At 41.4% G+C, this 18,839-nt stretch overlaps 2 protein-coding genes across 4 annotated transcripts in view; one reads left to right on the forward strand and one right to left on the reverse strand.

The window, feature by feature from the left end:
• LOC106961969 (membrane-spanning 4-domains subfamily A member 15-like) overlaps positions 1-18,839 on the forward strand; it is a 55,413-nt gene that overhangs the window by 23,812 nt on the left and 12,762 nt on the right. For 2 of the 3 annotated variants that reach the window (XM_015056109.1, XM_015056106.1), the window contains exons 1-4: positions 785-1,264; positions 1,434-1,547; positions 1,707-1,763; positions 2,178-2,315. In XM_015056109.1, the coding sequence (XP_014911595.1) occupies positions 1,178-1,264; positions 1,434-1,547; positions 1,707-1,763; positions 2,178-2,315 (396 nt within the window). In that variant the 5' untranslated portion in view covers positions 785-1,177. Of the gene's footprint in view, positions 1-784; positions 1,265-1,433; positions 1,548-1,706; positions 1,764-2,177; positions 2,316-18,839 lie in introns of those variants that run through there. The other variant, XM_015056107.1, reaches the window with a different exon arrangement.
• Positions 10,177-18,566, reverse strand: LOC106961968 (uncharacterized protein K02A2.6-like). The gene is made up of 2 exons (XM_015056105.1): positions 16,879-18,566; positions 10,177-12,152 (listed from the first exon to the last, which is right to left on the reverse strand). Exon 2 carries the CDS (start codon positions 11,300-11,302, stop codon positions 10,247-10,249), a length of 1,056 nt encoding a protein of 351 aa, XP_014911591.1. The 5' UTR covers positions 11,303-12,152; positions 16,879-18,566; the 3' UTR covers positions 10,177-10,246.

An 18,839-nucleotide genomic window follows, 5' to 3' on the forward strand; every position in this document is an offset into this window, starting at 1 on the left:
ATACTTCATATATATGTATAGGTAGTACACTTAATACTTAGTATACTTAAAATTTACTATCACAAATGTACGGTAAGTATGTTTGAAATATACTAAAGTATGCTTTTTATTCACTTGGGACATGATGATTAAGCGGCGCAGCAGGTGATGAGTGAAGATTACTGGTGGTGAGGGTCAATAAAAACGATAAAATAAAACTAGCAACAGGAAAGAAACTAAAGAGAACAACAATAAACCAAGAGAGGACAATACTAATCAAAGAAAACTGAATGAAAATGCATGAAGAACAAAATGCAAGAATAAACTAAGAAACTAAATTAAATATAGAGGAATAAACTGGTATGACAAGACCTTTCGAGTAGAGGTTTTATCTGAAAAAATTTTTTTCAGAAAAAAGATAAAATAATATAGTTATTGTCATGATATGAGGGAAGACAGGAGAAGCAATCGTCGGTTGGAAAGCCGTCTTTATTTAGCTAGAGCACGAGGTAACATGAACAGCTTCTTATTCGAACTCGTTTCCCGGTATATCTTTCTATTGCTCCCCCCAGTGGTTAGGAAACCAAACTACCATTACAATAGATATACAATAGAAACTAATCTCACAACAGTTATATTATATGTTATATTGGAATATTTTTTCCACTCTGATTGGCTGCTGTTAGGCCTACCGATTTTAAGTTGAATGTCCATTACATTTTTTGTAGACACCTGTAAAAATAATTTCTATTCCACATGGTGTTTTTGTTCTCTGGGAAATTATTTTTGATGATAAATACAGAAACAACCATAAAAATCAAAACGTCAACAATAGTGATATAAATATTAACAATAAAATAATATTCAGTGCAAACTAGAATTCATTTTCTTATATGGGGGACATAAGGGACCTGAATAATGGGCGCTGGTCAAAAAAGGTTGAGAAACACTGTCATAGAACAAAGTCTATGAAAAAAACAGAGGAGTATAGGAGAAAATTGGTTCAAAACTAAGTCTCAAAAATTTGTGGCGGCATATTTAGTGTTTACCTTTCAGCATTTGTAGATTATAAAGATAATCTACATTAAATTAAAGCCTATCACCCTCAAGAAAGGGTGGCAGGGTGGTAAACTTGTGTCCCTGTCTTTTTCTATTTTGTTTAGTCTTGTGACACCAACTGAGCTTCATTACCAGCAGAATGGCTAACAATGATAAAGGTTCAGCACCAAGTCTCTCTGCACGCCAGCTCCAGTCCCACCTCAAGATGGAGCCAAAGACTTTGGGGGTAAAAAGGCATTTGAAGTTTGAAAGTTTAAAAGTGTATTATGTATATTGTTTTTACACTTTGATAGCAAGGTATTTTTATTGAGTAATAAAATAGGGGGATTACACTTCTCATTTTGTTTTATAAATCTGTGATTATTACTTCCTGTATCCTCCTGTATCCTTTCCAGGCAATCCAAATAGTTATTGGAGCTTTGATCCTATGTCTTAGTGCCTCTGTGCTTCAACTCCATGAAGTACACTTCACTGGGGATGTAGCCCTGTTCCTCATTGTTGTCATGCAGGTAAGACAATTGGAATTTATAGTTAGCATATTTTTAACTGTGGCAAATTTTACTATATTTTATTGTGTGTTACTTATCTAAGACAAGATATCGCTGTGATCTTTACTTTTATTTTCTGTTGGAACAGCAGCCTAACCAGATTTTCTTGAAATGCATCAGGTGACATTGTCTGGCTCAGTATTGGTCCATAGTGGCAGAAAACCAACAATGTTTTGGGTAAGTCTAAATAAAATCTAAACAGTCCTGACCGTCTTTATACACATCTATCTATCTATCTATCTATCTATCTATCTATCTATCTATCTATCTATCACGTGTAATGAAACACATTGGCTGGTGAGGCACTGACTTAATCATAATCATATTTACAAATGTAGACCCCCTGCCAATCCTTACAAGCAAATTATAAATGGTGATTGATTGCTTTTCCATTTTTCCTTTCATGAGCTAGAACAATTAACATGCCAACTGACTCCTGAGTATTATGTTTTCTTTGAGTAATGCACAGTCCAGCTATGGAGTAAATTTACTTGGGCATCCATTGTTGAACTAGAAATATTTCCTAAAATTATGTTATTTAATGTCAACCAGAATAACACTGCACATGAATGCTTCTATTTTTATTTCCAGGTAAAATGTGTCCTGGTGCTCCATCTGGTCAGTGCTGCATTTGCTACTGCTGCCCTGGGTCTTATGTCCAAACATCTCCCCTACCGCCAGGATTCTTACCACTGTGAACACTGCCGAAGACTAGAGCAACATGCTGTGGTATTGTGTTTAAAATATACAAAAATTATTTCCTTTTATATTTACATTTTATTAACAGAAAAAACTCTGAATAAATAAACACAGATGTTTCTAGCAATAATGACGCAGAAATCTACCAAATTTCCTGCATGAGGGAGCCAAGATTTGTCTTCTACGATGATGATTTATACTTAAAGTCTTGCCTGGTGCGAGACTGAAACAATGTTTGCGGGACAGAAAGATACCCTTTGTCTGATTAATATAGTCCCTAATAGGATTTAATTAAACTATTAAATATGTACAGTTAGAACTTTAGGTGAACAGTTCAATTGCCCACGCATGAGAAAGGGCCTTACTGATGCCAAAGGCCATACAGAGACTTATTTGTTATGGAATAGCAGAAGTATTTTGATTCTTGAATTTATCTGAAGAGAGAAAACAACTTAAGAAGTGTTAAAATGTTGTGGAAGTTAATTAGTTGAAAAAAGTTTTTCTGTATTTTCTTATTTGAGGTAGCTGTTAGCACCACTGAATCACAGCATACAGATTCTGGGTTAGATCTCTATGATTTCTTTTTATGTTGTCCCCATGAATACATAGGATTTCTCCATGTACTCTCAATTTTTTACACATTAAAAACCTTCATATTTATTTGGTGACATGGGAGAAAAAAAAAGCATGTAGCAACGACTCATTCAATTCATGGGAACAAAATTAAATGAAAAGTGAGTCAGTGACTAGCAGTTCATTGACTAGCAGTTGTCAGCTGCTTTGCAAACATGGACAAGTCACTCATTTTGTTTTATTAATCTGAGAATGAAATGTCATCTTGTTCAGTCATTTGCAGTTAGGCATGGAGTAAGTGGTAGCAAGAGACACTTAATTCAAGTGCTCAAAAAGCACTTGAATTCTGAGAACAGAATGGGTCTATGACCCATTCTGTTCTCAGAGTTCTGTCAGAATAATTATTTTTATGTGTTATTTCTTTCCTGGAGAGTTCTAAGTTTATTTGCAAAGCATTTGAGAACAACATGGTTCTCCAAAGTGCTGTGTAATAAGTTACCTGTTCTGTTCATTGTTACACTGTTATAGATTGTAACCTTCGTTGTTCCTGTTCACAGCAGCAGGTCTGTTTATCTCAACCTTTCTGACCAGAGCTTATTCTCTCCTCTCTGGTCTTCTGCTGTATGGGAGGCCTGGAGTGTGTAATTACGCACTCTAAGCTGAGACAATTTTTTGTTATATGCGAGCAGATGCTTCATGGTGGTGGTCTGGATGGACCCAGTGAGGCATAGACTACATCCTGCTCCGCCATTAACCCACTAGCGATAGCCTTAAAGGGCGAAGCCTATACGAAATAGAACGTTGGTTACATATTGTAATCCCAGATTCTATGAGTATAGGTGCAGCCCTTTAAGCTGTGGGTCAGTATTTTACCGTTCTTTTGAAAGAACNATGGAGTGATGGAGACAATGACACCCGAAGTGTTGCTTATATCCACAGCCTGCTTGGTCTCTACGTGGTGAAGCAGTTTGAAGCTTCATTGCCTCATTAGCAGCAGGTCGCTGCATGTTACTCAGAGCGGCTTGTGATGTTTGACTCACCAACCGGTCCGGGATGAATCCATCCTCCTGTCTCTTCTCTGGGCCTTTTCCCCTTTGCAAAGAAACTTTCCAAAGACATCTGATCCGTTTCTTACTCATTTTGCTGCCTGTGTTGGCGCGCAAGTAACTGAGAGAATCCGGTTAAAGGATTTTCAAAATAAAAGGTCCTCCAGACTCAAATAATACATAAAATGGAAATATTTAATTATTTCTTGAGCGGCCCGGTACCAATTGGTCCATGGACCGGTCCGTGGACCGGGGGTTGGGGACCACTGCTGTAAATCAATGTCTCAGTGCAAGCGATGGCCTGCTGTCACCCCCTGCTGGTCAGGAGTGAATACTGTAAGTTTCTTTGGAAAGTAATTTAAATAATAAAACTGAACTTGATGCTCAGATTGATAACCAGGATGAACTGGAATGAATGTTTCATTGATTTAAGTTTTGTATTTTGTAAAACATCCTCCAGACTTTTGTCAGTGAAATCAATATCACTGAAAGATTCAAAGGTTGAGTTTCTGAAAGAAGACAGCAAAGTTGTTTCATGTAAAGACCAGAATCTGTAATGTTTTTACATTTTTCAGAAAGTGATCTTTTGGTGTTTTTATCTCAGCAATACAGAGTTTTTAAATGAAACGTTATTGACTCTCTTTACGCAGATGTCAGAATGAAATCATTCCTTTTCTAACACTTATCCTTCCACTAAATTATCTCGCCTGTTTTCTCTAACATATTCACAACATAATTCACAGTTTTATTCGTATCCAGACCTTTTTCTCCGATCTTATTCATCAGACTGTTTCCCTTCTTCAGGTTTTCATTAACGCTCCTGTTGCTCTGCCTTTGCTTCACTGCTGATGTTTTCACAATCTGACTCATTTTAACAACAAATTTAGCTTTTTGGCTTCTAAACAGGACTGGCTGCTGCTTTAGATTTCATGGCTTTAATCTAAACTCGGTTTGGTACCAAAGCAGAAACGCTGAGTCTCACCTGCTACCTGAAGATGATGTGAGGCTGGTTGAGTTTGAAATGAATGAACGAAGTAGTGAGAATGGATCATTCCAGAAAACAAAAGTGCTTCCTGATGACATCATCTTGTTTTTTAAAAATAAGATGATTTCTCAGAGTAAAGTCTCTCCTCCGGCTCTGTTCGGTGTTTCTGCTCCGTCTTCCTGTGTATTTTTGGTTGCCGTGGCCCGAGGCCGTTTCAGCACCAGGGAGAGCTCCATCATGAAGATCAGAAAACGAAACCAGAGAAGGAGAAACAGCCGGTGACTGCCTTCGTGGTTTCTCTCGTCAGAGAAGAAAAACTGCTAAGTCAGCAGCTGTGATCTTCTTTCTGGAGGCTCAACATGAGGCTGCAGGGCCTGATGGTGGGCAGTCTGCTCTGATGTTGGGTCTGAATGTTTCCGCGGTAACAATCAGATCGACCTGGCCGGTGCAGCCAGACCCACTTCTAGATTCAAGATGCTGTCAGAAACATTTCCCAGAGGTTTGGTACGTCCATCGGCCTCTAGGGGGCGACCTTTGCTCCTTTATCTTGGTTTGCTGTCGCACCTGAAAACTCTTCCTTCTCTTCATCATCATCATCATCATCATCAGTGGAGCTGCGGTGATCCAGCAGTTTGAACTCTGAACGTTTATCAGCTCTGAATATCACTAAACTGCCTTCATATTTCAGTTTATTTGTTAACATCTTTGTTTTCACTGGATGCAAAACATACCGATTCAAATCCAAGCCATAACGTGACATACTAGTTACGCGTTTGTGTTTCCTTTAACTCAACAGCGCAGTTTGTCTCGGAGCGGGAGAAGATGTCCGTCTAATGGACGGTAATAAAGTTCCCTACATAAATCATAAGGAAGCAAAACGACATGTAAATTCAGCAGCGATTCGCTTTCATACACGGTGGGACGACGTCCAACTTTATCGTCACTTAGAAAAGTAGCTCAAAGAAAGTGCTGAGGAAAATAAATATTCTCAGTGTTTAATACAGTTAAATCTTACAACATATGAAAATAGTGGATTAAGGAAGAGTCCTTTGGATAACATCTTAGAGGGCTTTAAGTTAAAGGATGTCTGTTATCAGGGAGGAACCAGGCCATGAATTAACTCTGGCACAAAGACAGCGAGGAGACATCTCCCTCAGAGAAACACTAAAACTTAAGGACAAACAACACATAATACTAACAATAATTACAATTTAATTAGTAGAATACCATTTAGTTAAAATTAACATGAATTGAACTAATCTAATTTGTACTTTTATATTAACAGCACTGGTGTCTAAATCAGGCTAAATTTGTAACACTAAATGAGCCAAACATATAATCAAAACTAGTATAACATTAATTAGAAAATGTTTAGAATGAATGTGTTTATATTGAAAATGCTCAGGTATATTCTATAAGTGTTTTATTCTTAAAATCTGCACTTTAATCTAAGAGGATGCAGATGTTCTGAACCACTTTGCGTACCAGGCTTCATGTGGATTTAAAATTACTGCACTGATCTGGATTTGTAGGAATTACACGACAGGGAAATAAAATAGGTCTAAGACAGGTTAACTTTTGGTTGAACTCTGGTGGAAGACTAGAGGCTTTGTTCCAACCAGGAATTAGGAGAAACATCACATCTCAAACTGGCATGAGAAGAGCCTGCTCTAAATGACCCTATAGGTCTCCCTTGTCTAGATTGAGAAGCGCCGTAGCCCTGAAATTAAACAGGTCTCACAAGGTAATAAAATTGCCCAAACTGAGTAATTTGAAACTGGGTCTATCCATACCAGGAGAACAACACGCCTTAATCGCGTAAATTAAAACAAAGGAAACACCTTTTGAATAAAAGTATGGATCCTAGAGGAACGAATCAGATTTTCTTTTGTAACTCTCCAAATACATCTTTGCCTTTCTTTCTTCTTCTTTTCTATTTGTCTCAGGTGAACGAATGTCTGTTTTAGTGTGTTTTAAGTGTCTGTGTTATCAATATGATTTTATACTTTTAAATGTTTGTCATGATGTGTGATGAGGAGAGGTGAGGATGAACGCCGAGACCCAGGTTGTGAAGAAAATGATGAATTTAATGGAGACAGTCCAACACAGACGGCATGGCAGAGTTTAGCACACAGCTAATTACCGGAAGCTACTGATACACAGGACAGAAAGCGAGAGCTAAACGCTAACCAGGACTTCACAGTTCGACTGGAGAGCAGAAACATAAGACAACAACTGACATACGACGAGGACCCGACAAGAGACGAAGACAACAGCTGGGTTTAAATACACCGGGAGGGTAAATAGGAAAACTAGACACAGCTGGGATCAATCAACAGGGAGGACAGGACATCACAGAGACACACGGGGAAACAAGGACACGGAAAAAAACAAGAAATAAATACACAAAAACACAGATCGTCACAATGTTAGAATAAACTCTGAAAATGCATGATGTGGAGCTCTGATTGTTAACTCTGTGGCTTCTATTTCCACGCATGGCATCAATGAGAGCACAAGGGAATACAACGAGCCAGAAGTGAATTATTTTATTCTCTTAAAAAAAGGTAAGCTCTGTGAGGTGATGCTAGCAAAGCTAGCTCTCCAGTATGGGGTTCCATTTGTGTCAAAAATAAGTAGAAGTCATATGTGTAGATGTGTTGTTGCTATGTGTCGTTGGTCTATGTTGCATGTAGATGATGCATATGTAGATGTTGCATATGTCTATGTTTTATATGCATTCCTGTATGTGTTCGCTGCATGTCTATGTTGCATGTCTATGTTGCATATGCGTTCGCTGCATGTGGTTCATGTTGTTGGTCCTTGTCGTTGGTCCGTGTTGCTATTGCCTGTTCTCTTTGCCATTAAAAAGTCTTGAAGTAGGTCATGTATGATCAAATTGTTTATTAGATATTACAAAAATGATGGTCTTTCAATATCAGTGGTTTCAATAAAATTGTTTTCAAAATGTTAAGATTTCTGTGATATCTTCACTTCCAAGAAGTAGTAGTCACTGTCAGTCGTTGTCTTTAACTTGTTTATTCGGTCTTGAACACAACTTAACACACTACAGGCACTAGCTCCTTCTGCCCTAGCCTTACTTGCTAAACTCTCCTTCTAGCTTCCCACTGCTCCCTCTAGTGGTCTGGGGGGTAATCCAACTAAACTTAAAGAAGGAACTAACTCAGTATACTACATCCCTCCCCCTTTAAGAGTCAACTAGGTTAGTAAACTTAACAAGAACTAACCTTCCAATGATTCTGACGGTAATATCAGAACTCTATATATATTAAACATGGAAGGTGAACAAACTAGCTAGTCCAGAGAACACTCTTACTTAAGGTACTCACTACTTGCACAAAAAGTCACTCAGATAAGGAGGAGTCTTTGTTTGGCGTTCTGAGCAGCGTAGTACTGGTGGTGGATCTGTTCTCTGTCCGATGTCCACATCTGGCACATCCACCGCAGGAAAATGAACCTGAGCTGTTTCAGCAGGCTCCACCAACGCCCATCCTCCTGAAGATGGAGCCACAGAGTCCATCGGCCCGAGCGCCACTACTTCATCTGGAACCTGAAGAGCACACTGTGCTCCAGCCCCATCCATCCCCCTCTGCATCACATGTTGTTTCTTGATTTGATCAACATGACGCCGCATGACACGTCCATCTCCCATCTGCACAGTATAAGACACTGGACCTGTGCTCCCTACAATGATGGCAGGCACCCACTTCGGTCCATGACTGTAGTTACGGATGTACACATCATCGCCGGGAGAAAAGCTTCTCCACTTGCTGTGGGTGTCATGATATTCCTTCTGTTTTGCTTGCTTCTTACGTACTTTCGCCTTGATGTCTGGCAGCAGGAGATCCAGCATGGAACGCAATCTCTGTGACATCAGCAGTTCAGCAGGTGACAAGCCTGTGGTACTTTGTGGTGTGATTCTGTAGTTAAACAGGAATCTTGCCAACCTCGTTTCCAAAGTGTCCCCTTTAGTTTTCTTCAGGCCTTGTTTGAATGTCTGTACAGCCCTTTCAGCCAGGCCATTTGATGCTGGGTGGAAAGGTGCAGATGTAACATGCTGTATTCCATTCTGTTTCAAGAACATTTCAAACTCTTGACTTGTGAAGCATGTGCCGTTGGCTGAAACTATCATCTGGGGTAGGCCATATGTGCTGAAGCACTGTCTGAGTTTCTCTATGGTAACTTGACTTGTTGCACTGTTTGTGGGATACACATCAATCCATTTCGAATGTGCATCTACCACGACAAGAAACATCTTGCCTGAGAGAGGGCCGGCATAATCCACATGTAGTCTACTCCAGGGTGTCTCTGGCCACTCCCAAGGGTGCAGGGGTGCAGCAGCTGGAGCCTTCCTATTTTCCTGACATGTGCGGCAGGATTGTACTTCCTTCTCTATTTCAGCATCCATCCCTGGCCACCACATGTAAGAACGTGCCAAACCTTTCATTCTTGAGATGCCAGGATGTATACAATGTAGTTGTTTTAAAAGGGTAGACCTTCCCTTCTGTGGAACAACCACTCTGGCACCCCACAGTACACAACCATCTTTCACAATCAACTCTAACCTTCTCTGACTGTAGGCCTTGAACTGAGTGTCCACTTTGTCGGGCCAACCTTTTAAACACCATGACAGCACTTGTGACAGAATTAGGTGTTTAGCTGTCCATTGTTGTACTTGGGATGTGGTGATGGGTGGATTATCCATCACAACCAGCATGAAGACTTGTCCTGAGTCTTCCTCCTCATCAGTCTGTGGCAGTGGCAGACGACTCAATGCATCAGCGTTAGCATGAACTTCACCTGGTTTGTATACAATGTTGTACTCATATGCTCTCAACAGGGTAGACCACCTTTGCACTCTCGGCAATCCCATTTGTGGCACTGGTTTTGTTTCATTAAAGAGGGAGATCAGAGGCTTGTGGTCAGTGCTGATTGTGAATTTCCGACCATAGGTGTACTTGTGAAATCCCTTGATCCCGAATATGATGGCTAACCCCTCCTTGTCGAGCTGTGAGTAACGCTTTTCCGCTGGCGTTAATGTCCTTGACATGAACCCTAAAGGTCGCTCACTCCCATCTTCCATCACATGTGACAGCACGGCTCCCACTCCGTATGGTGAGGCGTCACATGCAAGCACCAGGTCTCTGTCTGCTGAGTAATGACACAGTACTTTGGCTGATTTCAGCAGCTGTTTAGCTAAGCTGAATGCTTCCTGCTGTTCTTTATTCCAACACCATGGAACTCCTTTCTTCAGCAGACGATGTAATGGTGCTAAGCGTGTAGCAAGGTTAGGAAGAAACTTGTAGTAGTTTAGGAGGCCCAAAAAAGCTTTTAGTTCAAGTTACTGTGGTGGGAGGTGGAGCTTCCTCAATGGCTCTCACTTTGCTTTGTACTGGGTGCAAACCTTCCGCATCGATTCTGTGACCCAGGTATTCCACCTGATCCTGTAAGAATGCACATTTACTCCTGTGCAGTCGCAGTCTGGCTTCCTTTAGTCGTTTGAGAACTTCATCCAGCGTTTTCAGGTGTCCTCTGGTGTCACTTCCAGTTAGCAGTATGTCATCCAAGTAAACTACTACATTTGGGAGACCTTGCAACAAGCTTTCCATTGTTCTTTGGAAAATAGCTGGGGCTGATGACACTCCAAATGGTAGTCTGTTATAAGTGAAAAGGCCACGGTGTGTGTTTATCGTCAGGTATTTCTTGGAGTCCTCATCCATAACTATCTGCTGATATGCATGACTTAGGTCGAGCTTGGTAAACTGTTTGCCTTCTGTTAGTGCATTGAAAAGGTCTTCAACGCGGGGAATTGGGTATTGTTCCAGTGATGAAGCATTGTTTACTGTTAATTTATAATCACCACAAATTCTGACAGAGCCATCCGGCTTCAGAACGGGCACAATGGGCGCTGCCCAATCTGCATACTTTACTGGGGTTATGATATCCTCCTTTAAAAGTCGTTCTAACTCCTCTTCCACCTTAGACCTCATGGCATATGGGACTGAACGGGGTTTGTAAAATTTAGGATGGGCGTCTGCAGATACACGGATGGTTGCATGCACACCTCTTAACATTCCCAATTCTTCTTTAAAAACCTCTTCATGTCTCAAGAGAACTTCCTGTAATCCTTGTGCCTCTGTTTTCACGTGTTTAATCTCATCCCACTTGAGTTTCAATTCTTCCAGCCATCCTCTGCCTACGAGATTTGGTCCAGTTCCCTTCACTACCACTAGGGGCAGCGTTTTCTTCTGGTTTGCATAGTTCACTTCAACCTGAGCTACACCAACCACTGTAATTTTCTCTCCACTGTATGATTTAAGAGAGAGTTTACTTTCTTTCATCTGTGGTCGACCGTCTTTATGCCACAACTCCAAAAAGTGGTTTTCATTCATAAGACTGACACTACATCCTGTGTCAATTTCAAACTTCACTTCTTTTCTGTTAACTTCCACTTTTACTTCGAAGGGCTCAACTTTCTAGATAGACGTTTCCGTTGACAAACATGCTAGAGTGAATGCTTCTTCATCTTGATCTGAACTATTGTCTTCATCTTGTTTTTCACATACCTTGTGTGATCTGTGTGACCGTCCTTGGCGCCCGCCTTGACGTGCTCCTCTTTCCTTAATCCTGGTCTCATCTTTCTTTTTATTTCTGGACCTGCATGCCCTGGCAATATGTCCTATTTTCCCACAAATGTGACATTTGGCGTCTTTAAACCTACATTCGGCAGCACTGTGGTGTTTTCCATGACATCGGTAACTCTCTCTCTCTCTTTTCCAATCTGCTCTTTTCTTTTCCCTCCGCCTCCATGCTGTGACACGCCGCTGACTGTTGCAGGTCTGAAACGTTCCTGTTTGCAGCTTCCTCGGCGACAGCTATCTGAAATGCTTTTCCCAATGTCAGGTCACTCTCCGACAGCAGACGTCTTTGAATCCTATCGTTATCAATCCCGCACACTAGACGATCTCTCAGCCTCCGTTCCAGCACCAAAGTTACAATCTTGAGCCAGGCGTCTGAGCTCTGCTACATACGCACTGACGGACTCAGCAGGTTGACGGGAACGAGAGTCAAACTTGTATCTTTGCACAATCTCACTTGGTTTTGGATTAAAGTGCTCTTTCAGCCTTGTAACCAACTGACTGTACGTTTTAGAGCTGGGCTTGTCCGGGCTGACGAGGTTTCTCATTAGCTTAGACGTGGCTGGTCCCACCACACTAATAAGGATAGCCCTCTGCTTATCACCTTATCATATCATAGGCCTTGCTAATCACCTCCTTTGGTAATCTCTCCGCCTCGTGTGTATCCGCACGACAACGTGTGTCCGTTCCTTCCTCCGCTGTGAATCAGGTGCTTCCCGTTTCTAGTCAGTATCCTCGTCGCCAAAATGTGATATCTTCACTTCCAAGAAGTAGTAGTCACTGTCAGTCGTTGTCTTTAACTTGTTTATTCGGTCTTGAACACAACTTAACACACTACAGGCACTAGCTCCTTCTGCCCTAGCCTTACTTGCTAGACTCTCCTTCTAGCTTCCCACTGCTCCCTCTAGTGGTCTGGGGGGTAATCCAACTAAACTTAAATGAGGAACTAACTCAGTATACTACAATTTCTACCTCGTATTTTCTTTCGGCATTAGTCAGGGCAGCTAACGAGGTCGAGGGGGCCTGGCCCAGTGAAGGGGCGCTAAATTTCATTTTAAATCTGTGATATATCTTCATTTTAAGAATAATTTTTACTGTTGGCATGTATTTGAACTTCTCTCTTTTATTTACTTCAGGCACCTCACAGTTTTAAACAAATTCTGTAGTTTTCGGCGTATTTCTAAATCTGCTCCTTAGTCGCATCTTTTTGGGCCTTCTACTGCCTCTAGTGGCGTGGGGTGGTAACACAACTAATATAATTACATTACATTACTTGTTTGTTGCGACAGCTCGCTCTGTGAACTTTGCCATATTTCCAAGATGGCAAAAAATACACATTAAAATGTTCTAATATTCAATTTATCAGTCTGTCATTTGACTAATAGAGACATGAGTTTTACTCATAAAACCATCTGTTTTATGCAGCTAATAGCTTGGTATAAAGTGGAGCTAATAACAAAGATCAAAATAAGAACAAACATAAGGCATATATGAAAATTTAAAAGAAATGCCTGATGCTACATTGTGAAAAATATAAAGACTAGTGGAACTAAAATGTTCTTGATTGGCTCATTTCAACCAATCATCCGTGTGTGTTTCTGTTTCCGTGTGTTTCTGTGTGAGTTTCCGTGTGTTACGCTGGCCCTCCTCCTCCGCAGTGTGAGCTGCAGGTTCTCTCCTCCGTTTCCTGAAAGCAGCTTTGTGAGCTGGAAGCTTCTGCATCTGATCATCTGCTGGTTTAATTGATCTAATTATTGAACTCTGCTTGTGGATTCTTTGTATTTATCCAGTCAGGCAAAGTCTTTAAGATAAGGATATTCTTCTTATCGTTCCTTTTCTCCATCATTTCTTTTCCTCTTCGGCAGTTTAGCAATGAACTATTTAGTCACAGTTTGCTATTATCTGCTCTAATTGCTTGGTTTAGAGGATGTGAGGTGGTAAATGACTTTTCATCTCCAGCTTCCACATAGACCCTCATCATTTTCACTTCATTTTGATATCTGTGGCTGGATGAGGTTCTGTGTGTTGTGGCTGTTCTTGGTCAGCTCTGTTTGTAGCAGTTTAGCTAGTTTTGATTTCCAAGGCATGAGGAGGCAGTGTATCATGATTCAGCAAAAGTAATGAAATAACAAACTGTTTATTGTCAGTGTGTTTCTTCCCATTTAGCAGTGAAAGTAAATAAAACGTGTTGCATGTCTTTTGCTTTAAGTATTTACTTACTAGAGGGTTTTTTGTTAGTGATGCAGAGCCACAGCTAACAGCTAGCTAACAGCTAGCTCCTCCCTTAGCAGCTCTAACCAATCAGCAGCGCAGCTGTTGCTCCTCCTTCACTTTGGACTGAACCATTGTTCTAACAATGGGGGGGACCTAAAAATTCATTCTTATTTTCTTAGATGAATGGCAGATTTACTTCGTTCTTTGTTCCTATTGCCTTTTTTATATTGATATTGTTTAAATACAAGGGTTTCTTTCATGATTTCTATGGGGGGACAATTCTAGACTTTTCCAAGATTGGGGGGGTCCCTCCCCCCTGCCCCCAGGATTTACGCCTATGCTCTTCCTCTCGGTGAAGGCAGATGCTTCTTCCCTCTGCTCCCTCCCTGCCCTTGCCTGCCCTGCTTCCTCTGTTTTTGTCCCGTCTTTTTCTCTTTTTCTATATTTTTGGAGCCTTTCTTTGCACATCATCCAAATCTACAAATTATGGATCTGGTCAACCGATCTCTCAATGCAATGGATCAAATTTTCGACGAGAAGTCTGGGCACAGGAGAGCCCTCTTGTCCTGCGGGGACACACCCAGCAGGATTCACCCTGGATTTATTCATGATAACAGGATTTTTGCTGTATGGAGCTTGTGGATTCCTGGCTTATTGACAAATTTGTGACGGACTTGGCCGAACTGGCGAACACTCAGACTGTTGGTGTGGACAGAGACGCAAGTTGGATGCGAGTCTTGCTGAGACTCGCAGCCCAGCTGAGGACTCTAAAACTCACTAATGTAATGGAATCGATCTTGGAGAAGTTGCTGGTTTCGGCTCAGTGGAACGACCAAACTAATTTGGATGATTGGGAACTGAAATATGTCAGAGAGACTTTAGGGAAGATTGAAATTTATAATCTTCCCGACCTAAGACATTCTGTTTCTGAATTGGCTTTCCCCGTGTGGCCTTGGAAGGGCTGCATATCTCTAATCTCCTTGAAGATATGTAAACATAACGCTCCTTCCCTCCTCACCCCCTCCTGTATACATGCAGCTGTGGAGCTGAGCGCTCCCAAGGACATTCCTTGTTAAACAAGACCTTTATCGGACTTTTGCCGGGAGGTTGGGCAACGTNTTTTATCAGCAGTTAAAACTGTTTAATCCGTTGTTAACATGTTGTAACCTGTTTTTCCGAGCCGTCTTTAAACGCAACATGAGCGCTACGACGCTCGCGCTGGGTTTCCACCTGTGAAGGAGACCTGCTGCTGCGTGCGGCGCTACGTAGGTTTGTGTTAGAATCACGGCAGCAAACCAGCAAAACACAAAGAACTTTTCACTTTTCACAGTTTATCCCTCCAAACTAACCGACTGAGTTGAGTAAAGCTGTTGGATGAAGGTAATGTTAGCTAGAAGATGACTAGCTAATATCAATACAGAACCTTAAGCTTAACAAGTACCTTGTAGGCTACCGATGTTGGTGTCTATTTTCAGCTACATACATGCTGGTGTCTATTTTCAGCTACGTACATTCATTTTGCCCCCATAAAAGTCGAGCATTGTTTACTGTTAATTTATAATCAGCACAAATTCTGACAGAGCCATCCGGCTTCAGAACGGGCACAATGGGCGCTGCCCAATCTGCATACTTTACTGGGGTTATGATATCCCCCTTTAAAAGTCGTTCTAACTCCTCTTCCACCTTAGACCTCATAGCATATGGGACTGAACGGGGTTTGTAAAATTTAGGATGAACGTCTGCAGATACACGGATGGTTGCATGCACACCTCTTAACATTCCCAATTCTTCTTTAAAAACCTCTTCATGTCTCAAGAGAACTTCCTGTAATCCTTGTGCCTCTGTTTTCACGTGTTTAATCTCATCCCACTTGAGTTTCAATTCTTCCAGCCATCCTCTGCCTACGAGACTTGGTCCAGTTCCCTTTACTACCACTAGGGGCAGCGTTTTCTTCTGGTTTGCATAATTCACTTCAACCTGAGCTACACCAACCACTGTAATTTTCTCTCCACTGTATGATTTAAGAGAGAGTTTACTTTCTTTAATCTGTGGTCTACTGTCTTTATGCCACAACTCCAAAAAGTGGTTTTCATTCATAAGACTGACACTGCATCCTGTGTCAATTTCAAACTTCACTTCTTTTCTGTTAACTTCCACTTTTACTTCGAAGGGCTCAACTTTCTGGATAGACGTTTCCGTTGACAAACATGCTAGAGTGAATGCTTCTTCATCTTGATCTGAACTATTGTCATAATCTTGTTTTTCACATACTTTGTGTGATTTGTGTGACCGTTCTTGGCGCCCGCCTTGCTCCTTTTTCCTTAAGACTGGTCTCATCTTTCCTTTTATTTTTGGACCTGCATGCCCTGGCAATATGTCCTATTTTCCCACAAATGTGACATTTGGCATCTTTAAACCTACATTCGACAGCACTGTGGTGTTTGCCATGACATCGGTAACACTCACTCTCTCTTTTTTTCCAATCTGCTCTCTTTTCTTTTCCCTCCGTCACCATGCTGTGACACGCCGCTGACTGTTGCAAGACTGAAACGTTCCTGTTTGCAGCTTCTTCGGCTACAGCTGTCTGAAATACTTTTTCAAATGTCAGGTCACTCTCCGACAGCAGACGTCTTTGAATCCTATCGTTATAAATCCCGCACACTAGACGATCTCTCAGCCGCCGTTCCAGCGTAGTACCAAAGTTACAATCTTGAGCCAGGCGTCTGAGCTCTGCTACATATACACTAACGTACTCAGCAGGTTGACGGAACGAGAGTCAAACTTGTATCTTTGCACAATCTCACTTGGTTTTGGATTAAAGTGCTCTTTCAGCCTTGTAACCAACTGACTGTACGTTTTAGAGCTGGGCTTGTCCGGGCTCACGAGGTTTCTCATTACCGTTCTTGGCGCCCGCCTTGACGTGCTCCTCTTTCCTTAAGACTGGTCTCATCTTTCCTTTTATTTTTGGACCTGCATGTCCTGGCAATATGTCCTATTTTCCCACAAATGTGACATTTGGCGTCTTTAAACCTACATTCGACAGCACTGTGGTGTTTGCCATGACATATACGTGGCTGGTCCCACCACACTAATAAGGATAGCCCTCTGCTTATCACTATCATCAATGTCATTTGCTTCAAAAAACTGATCAAGAATCTCACAGTATTCTTCCCAAGTTTGTTCTTTAGCATCAAATGCTGACAGAGTGCCGAATGTCGCGCTCATTGCGGCCTTGCTAATCACCTCCTTTGGTAATCTCTCCGCCTCGTGTGTATCCGCACGACAACGTGCATCCGTCCCGTTTCTAGCCAGTATCCTCATCGCCAATATGTGATATCTTCACTTCCACGAAGTAGTAGTCACTGTCAGCCGTTGTCTTTTAACTTGTTTATTCGGTCTTGAACACAACTTAACACACTACAGGCACTAGCTCCTTCTGCCCTAGCCTTACTTGCTAAACTCTCCTTCTAGCTTCCCACTGCTCCCTCTAGTGGTCTGGGGGGTAATCCAACTAAACTTAAATGAGGAACTAACTCAGTATACTACACTGTAAGTAAATTCTGTAATGACGTCAACACACCGCAGATGTAGTACCGCCAACAGGGTTTATTAGAAATAAGAGTGAGCTGCCATTCCTTAGGCTGCAGCTCGCGCCTCTAACAAACCGTTAGGAGTCTAACTGAATAGCTTCACTGCTAACACACACTGAACTCTCCGCTCTTCCGGTGTTCTGTCAGATCATCATCGGTCCTGGTCCTCCCGCTCTCCTGATCCCCCGTCCACATGACAGGTCCATCACATGTGATTGGAAGTCAGCAGAGTCAGACAGGGGAAGCCCATAACACTCTACACATAACAGTGATCACAATGCAACTTATAACAAATACACATAACCATATGGACCCCAGCAGAACTAAAATACAGAATCTTTAAAATACTACGGTGGTCGACAGGTGCAAACGCGCAGCAAACACGAGAAAAACAAATACAAAGACGAAAACAAAAAAAGAGATGCAAAAAATATTTAAAAATAAGTGTTCCAGACCACTAGAGCTTTGTGTCCGAATTCAGGGTCTGCATCCTTTCAAGCTTATTCTTTCGTGGGCTTGAGAAACGACCCGGTCTACGGAAGAGGCCCACATGTGCTCTCTGCGAAGGCAGAGAGCATTGCAGAGAGAAGCTGTAGCCTTCAGCTAGCTGCCTAGCGTCCACCTCGACGTTATGTTGCTTAGCAGCCGTGACACAACGTGATTTAAACAATGTTTGTAGGCGAGAATGTAGATGTATAAATCTCACATTTCTGCTTGGTTCATCAGTGCATCACCTAATTGCAATATTGCTCCGACGTTTTCGGAGATATCAGCACCCCTCGCCAGCTGGTCCAGGTTTAGTATACCACGGGAGAACACCTGACTCATTTGGGCTTCCCAAATGACAGTTAGTTAAACACAGATATTAAGCCCAGGTAACATCTAGTTGTAATATTTTGGTTCACTAAAATATTTCATTTATTCCTGAGCAAATCTGTTTGACTGATTAAAGTGAAGCCTAAAAACATAATAGTTTGATTAAACTGTATTGTCTTACCTGAGATTTGGAGAGTATTTGAAAAAGGATTCGTTGCTTACATTCCTTGTGTAAATGTGCTATACGTGTTTGAAAATTTTAGAATCAGACTAAGATTTTTTTAATATGCAACAGCCTTTATTACAAAAGGTGAAGAGTAATAGAGGAACTAGAAAATTCCTGCAGAAATTTTAAGGGGCCTGCCAAAGTGTGCCCGTCGGTTTGGACCCAGCGTTCTGATGCTAAAAATTAGCATTAATGCTAAAGAAAGCTTCAATGTAGTCAATAACCTGTGGAGAGTCAGAAGCATGTGGACTAAGCTGTACTTGTACCATTCAGTATGTTGCATACGGTAAAATTAGCCAAAATGCTAATAATAGCATGAATGGTATCAGTAGAATGTGGGGTATCACTACCATGTTGTCACCCCCTGACTCAGTCCAATCAGTATTCTAAACATGGCTAATAAGTAAAGAAATTGGCTAAAAGCTTATTTTAGGTAAAATGCTAA

Source organism: Poecilia latipinna, unplaced genomic scaffold (genome assembly GCF_001443285.1).
Source record: "Poecilia latipinna isolate Pla-1442-1.1 unplaced genomic scaffold, P_latipinna-1.0 Scaffold1354, whole genome shotgun sequence".
Classification (NCBI taxonomy): Eukaryota; Metazoa; Chordata; class Actinopteri; order Cyprinodontiformes; family Poeciliidae; genus Poecilia; species Poecilia latipinna.

Excerpts from the sequence above, each read along its gene's own strand:
- LOC106961968 (XM_015056105.1), bottom strand. The coding sequence starts at position 11,302 with ATGAATGAAAACCACTTTTTGGAGTTGTGGCATAAAGACGGTCGACCA.